General features: G+C 40.8%; 1 protein-coding gene across 1 annotated transcript in view; it reads left to right on the forward strand.

The window, feature by feature from the left end:
- TEX14 (testis expressed 14, intercellular bridge forming factor) overlaps positions 1-3,950 on the forward strand; it is a 69,601-nt gene extending 65,651 nt beyond the window's left edge. Inside the window, exons 31-33 of the mRNA XM_036341816.1 lie at positions 1,407-1,513; positions 2,748-2,799; positions 3,519-3,950. Of these exons, the coding sequence (XP_036197709.1) occupies positions 1,407-1,513; positions 2,748-2,799; positions 3,519-3,555 (196 nt within the window). The 3' untranslated portion in view covers positions 3,556-3,950. The remainder of the gene's footprint in view (positions 1-1,406; positions 1,514-2,747; positions 2,800-3,518) is intronic.
- The last annotated feature ends 2,205 nt before the right edge of the window (positions 3,951-6,155 follow it).

The following is a 6,155-nucleotide window of genomic DNA, read 5'->3' on the forward strand; positions in this document are numbered from 1 at the left end:
GAGAGGGAGAGAGGGGGAAGGGGGGAAAGAAAGAGAGAGTAAGTCTTATTTTTACATGCCCAGCATTTAGCAGGCATTTTGAGATAGTAAGAATTCAAGAAATTCTTATTGAAGAAGGCATGGGCAGCAACTCCATGAGCCCTCAGTTTGATGCAGTTGCTAAAAAGGTCAGTGAAAAACAAAAATAAAAAGGTCAATACAGCATTCATGATGAGTAGACAGAAATGTATTGACCAGAACAAAGTAACGCCTCACACTGGCATGACACAGAGTAGGGCTCCTTTCTGGGCATCACATTTTAAAAGGGACACTCACAAATAGAAGAAGACGGCCATTGAAGAGTCGGGAAACCCTGTCATATGAGAACAGCTGAAGGAGCTGGGGAGGCCGGCCCGAGAAGAGCAGATGGGGCGGAGAATTTGATAGCTCCCCTCAAATACCTGAAATAACGCAAAGTAGAGAGTCAGCTTACTTGCTTCTGCCCCAAAGGACAGAGCTAGTGACTAGAAACTGCAGTGTAAGGGGGTTTTATTCAGTAAAGCACAAACCTCCTCAAAGCCATAGCTATTTGGCAGAGAAAACAGATGCCTTCACACTTACTTCAACAACAGCTCCTTCCCTTCAAGCACAGGCTGACTGTTAGTTTAGTTTCAGAGGCATTTGGACAGAGGTAGAAGCTAACCTGAAGGCCTGCTATGGACTCTAGAGCCTATGATTCTATTCGTGATGAGAGGTTAGGAGGAAAAGGTCCTTCTCACCCTACCAGGCTTTATTTTCCTCTCTCATTTACATATTTGTTTTGAATATCCACCAAATGAAAACAGAAGCGAAATATCTGAACAGTGCCAGTTTGGTTCAGCGAGCATCTGTGGTGCACCAACCTCGATCCTAGCGCTGTGCCTAGGGGCTGGGTGCAGAGGGATGTCTCTGCCCTTAAGAGCTTATAGTTGAATGGGAGAGATGTTTTTTGCTTACTAGTTTGATAAATGTGGTCTTAAATTGTTGGATACTTTAATTAGATATTTCAGTTCAGAGAGTTTCAGGAAATGAAGGTGAGGTAATGAAGTGCTGGTTGTAAAAGGACACCAATTGCAACATAAGTGAAATGATTTTTTTCTTTGGGACAATATAGCCTAGTGATTGAGAGCAGAGTCTGAGGCAGACCAGCTCCAGGGCTTACTAGGCATGTAATTTAACTTTTGTGCCTCAGTTTCCTTATCACTTAATGAGGCACATATAGTTGTGATGAGAATTGAGTTAATATATATTATAGCCCTTGAACCGATGTCTGGCCTATAGGGTACACTCCATTAGTGCTAGCTATTATTATGTTTCCTTTGGAGTATAGTCCTGTTCCCTTGGCTATTGCGTATATGTTTTGATACGGAAAATCATTGTTATTGAAGGGAGACAAATACCAAGGATCAAGAAGTTGGTGAAAAGAAGAGGAAAGTGGAAGAAGGCATGAAGCTAGAGAGGACATCAGAGAGCTTTCTAGGGGCTTCTAAAGAAGGTATGTATGAGTGAATAATCACTTACAGTGTAGCTGGGAATCCTTGGGCTTTGATGCATATCAGAGTTACTTAGAAATGTTTTCCAGATGCTATACATAATTCTCATACACATTTCCCCTGTAGTTCAGCCCAGGATTTCTGTTCATTGCTAATCATGTCTTCATCACAAAACAGTAACAACATCCAATTTCATTTCTAAAGCAAGCCTTCGGCCAGTCTCATCATCCTTATCTTGCACATTGTCTGGAAAGATATTTTGCTTCTAACTGTCTAGTACCTTCAAAAGAGTTCTAAATTTAGCTCACACACAGGCTGCAGAATCCAATAAGAAATCATAAATTGTGTCATTTAAATGGAGTCTACAAGTAATGTGAAAGGTATAAATTAACCTTAATATCAAAACAATTTGATAGAGCTTTAAAATGCCATTCACAAATGATCCCTGCCTATATTTAAGTTCCTTCTACTCAGGAAGTTAGAGACATTAACTCTTTCAGATCAGGTACCCCTTTCATCCTTCTCCAGTCCATTTGCATTCTCCTGCTCTCCCTGCCCTGCTATGTGCTCCAGGATGCTGACCCTGCACCTCCTGGGATTCCTGGCCAGCTGTCTTCCCGTTGGCCAGTGGGAGGCACCAGCATATCAGAGGGCAGGAGAGCAGTTGGGGTATTACTTCCCCTGCCTGTCTAATTCAGCACCTCATCTCTGCCTAGAGGTGGTGTCCCTCCACAAACACAGCCCATTCTTCCCATTTCCAGCTCTCACTGGGTTCCAGTAACCATCCTGCCCTACCTCCACCCTCCAGTTCTTTCAGATTAGCGATAATGGCTTCCCACTGCTGCTAGTCACTGGATGCTTTCCATCCCTTTTTTGCTCCCTCAACTCTGACTACATCTCTCTAAGTAATCACTTCATTGAAGGTCCTGGGATTGCATTCTGTTGTTTTCAGGACCCTAACTGGGACAGAGCCCAGCGTGTGTGAGCATTGAGCTAGTGTTCAGTTCACTGAGAGTATAATACAGAGGCTTTATGAATTAGCATCATAGTGTCCATAGCTATGACAGGGAACTGCAAAGTGTTAGAAGAGAAAACCAATGAACTGTTTTTAGAAAGAATCTAGGTAAAACAGTTCACCTTAAGCTAGAGAGAGTACTAATGTGACTTCAGAATACTAGTACCCTTTGACCTAGCAAGTAATCAGGTTGTTTTTTCTTCCTCCTATATTTCATCAAGAGGAACTGAAATCTTGTTTTGGGAAGCGACTGAGTTGGTCAGAACCATCCAGGTAATGAGATACCAGCTGTTTGTAGGTCAGAGTTCATTATTTCTAAACAACATGGGCAGACTTTAAACATTTATCAGCATCTTAATAAACATTAGTGACAGAGACTTGAATTCAAAGTTGTTCAATTTTTAAAACATTAATATTTATACTTAAAACATAAGGTAAAACGAACACTAACTTTGGTGAAGTAATCGGTAGAATTAGCAGAACAGTTTTAGATGGAGGGAGTCCAGAAGATGCTGCTATCAATTGCTTTGCAGTCATTTTGCATTTGCGTGATACCCTAGTTGAGCATATCTCCTTTGATTATAAAAATTATGTTATTAACCAGTGTTACTCCAGTAAATTAAAAAATATATTTTTAGTGATTTCAGAGTGGAAGGGAGAGGGAGAGAGAGAGCAACATCAATGATAAGATAGAATCACTGATTGGCTGCTTCCCACACCCCCTCCCCCCATCAGGGATCAAGCCCACAACCAGGGCATGTGCCCTAACTGGGAATCAAACCGTGGCTTCCTGGTTCATAGTTCGACACTCAACCACTGAGACACGCTGGCCAGGTCAATAAATTTAATACAAAATTTTTTTTAACTAAAAGAAATAAAAATTCCTTTTCCTTAAATTCAGTTGAATAGAAAGAGTCTGTTTTTTCTGTCTTTTAAAAATGTACACATCAACTCAAAACTCCCTTCTTTGTTTTTTAAAAAAACACACACAGGATAATCGTACTGGATCAGAGTGACTTGTCAGACTGACCGGAACTGGATCATAGATGGACTCCTGGTCCAAGTTTGAGCACCTGCTTGTGAGCTCCCTTCTCCCTGGTCTGCTTCAGTCACCATTAGAGTAATGGATCCCTAATTCACACTTTGTTCAGCTGGCACAATAGACATGAAGACTTTGGTCGTGTCTGTTTATAGCACATGTAACCATTTGTTTTTGTTTCTGTTTTTCAGAGATATATTTTGAGCTTTTATTTCAGCACAGCAGTTGTAATCATTTGTTTTCAGTTAGCTATCTGAAAAGTGAAAAGTGGTGTTGTTGACTGTAAAAATCTCTCATTGTGTTCAGAATGGCTTTGGTTTTATTGACATAGATTTTTGAAAACTTGTACTTCTGTTAAGTAATAAAATGTTTACTTTTAATAGCAGTTAGCTTTTAGCTGTGTAAGATGTGTTTATTTTAATTATTGGGAGAGAAAGCACCACAGCAGACAGGAAGAAGAAAAATTATCTATTTTCAGATTATATGAGCTTATATGTAGAAAACCCTAAGTATTCCACAAAAAAACCTGTTAGACTAAATGAGTTCAGCAAAGTAGCAGGATACAAAGGCAATACACAAAAATCAGTTGCATTTTCATGAACAATGAACAATCTGAAAGGAAAGTACAAAAACATTTACAAAGCATCCAAAAATAATAAAATACTTATTAATTTAACCAAAAAGATGAAACATTTATACTATGAAAACTTCAAAATATTGCTGGAAGAAATTAAAGATGACATAAATGAAAACACATCCCATATTTATATAATGGAAGACGATATTTTTAAAATGTCAGTACTACAGATCTACAGATATTGATCTACAGATTCAATATCAAAATCCCAATCCTAAAATTCCTATGAAAGTTTAGTGGACCCTGGATAGCCAAAATAATCTTGCAAAGGAAGAACAAAACTGGAGGACTCAGACTTCCTGGTAGCAAAACTATAGTAATAAAAACAATACGATATTGGCATAAAAACAGACCTGTAGATCAACACAATAGAAGAGAATCCAGAAATAACCCTTTCACATGTGGCCAAGTGATTTTTGACAAGGGTACCAAGACCTTGGGGAAAGGACCATATTTTAAACAATTGGTGCTGGGAAAACTGGGTGTCCACATGCAAAGAATGAAATTGGACCCTTATCTAACACCACGTACAAAAATTAACTCAAAATGGAATAAGGACCTACATGTAAGACCAAAAACAATAAAACTCTTAAATAAAACAGGATGAAAACTTTATGGCATTGGATTTGGCAATGATTTCTTGGATATGACACCAAAGGCACAGGCAACAAAAGAAAAAGTAGACATGTTGCACTTCATGAAAATTTAAAATTTCACTATCCACAGAGTAAAAAGGCAACCCATAGAATGGGAGAAAATATCTGCAAATCGACCAATGAACCAAGAGGTTGCTGGTTCAATTCCTATTTAGAACACATGCCCGGATCGTGGGCTCCATCCCCAGTAGGGGGCATGCAGGAGGCAGCTGACCAATGATGTTTCTATCTATTCTCTCTCCTTTCCTCTCTAAAAATCAATAAAAACATATTTTTAAAAATATTTGAAAACCACATATCTGATGAGGGATTAATCAGAAAACAGAGAACTCCTAAAACTCAACAAATGCACATTATAGTGTCATGGTTAAAGGTTATATATCAGTAAACCATCTTATTTAAAGTAGAATCTCATAGGAAAGCTTTATTCAAGTAAGCCAGTCTCAATTTTATGATAAGCTAGCAAATAACTATCCTATATAATAAAGTGGTAATGTGCAAGTTAACCCTCACGCCCTCACAAAGATGGCTGCCTACGACCAGGCTGCCAAGGGGATTAGTGAGGGATGACCAAATGACTAAACAAGCAGGCTGTGTGGGGTGACCAGGCCGACGGGGTTAGTGAGGGATGACCAAACAACTGAACAGCAGGCTGCATGGGGCAACTAGCCTGGCAGTGGGGGAAGTTTGGGGGTGACCAGGCCAGCAGGGGTGGCAGATGGGGGCAATTAGGCTGGCGGAGGGGGCCGTGAGGGGCAACTAGGCCAGTGGGGGGACAGTTGAGGGTGACCAGGCCGGCAGGGGGGCAGTTAGGTGTGACCAGGCTGGCAGAGGGGGGCAGTTGGGGGTGACTGGGGAGGCAGTTAAGGGCGATCAGGCCGACACGCAGAGGCAGTGAGGGGCAGTCAGGCTGGCATGCAGAGGCAGTGAGGGGCTATCAGGCCGGCAGGAGTCGGGGCAGTTAGGGGAGACCAGGCAGACAGGTGAGCGATTAGGAGCCAGTGGTCCAGGATTGTGAAAGGGATGTCCGGCTGCCGGTGTAGGCCCGATCCCGGAGACCATGAGGGGTCCTGGATTGGAGAGGGTGCAGGCTGGGTTGAGGGGACCCCTTCCTCGTGCGTGAGTTTCATGCACCAGGCCTCTAGTAAATGAATAAGAACAATCTTTACTTCAACCTGGTTTACCTGTAGTATCTTCAAAATATCTGACTTATAAAGGTTCTCCTACTTTTATCCTTTTCTATTTTTAAAAAAATTTATATATATATATATATATATATATATATATATATATATAT

This window comes from Myotis myotis, unplaced genomic scaffold, assembly GCF_014108235.1.
Source record: "Myotis myotis isolate mMyoMyo1 unplaced genomic scaffold, mMyoMyo1.p scaffold_m19_p_17, whole genome shotgun sequence".
Lineage (NCBI taxonomy): Eukaryota > Metazoa > Chordata > Mammalia > Chiroptera > Vespertilionidae > Myotis > Myotis myotis.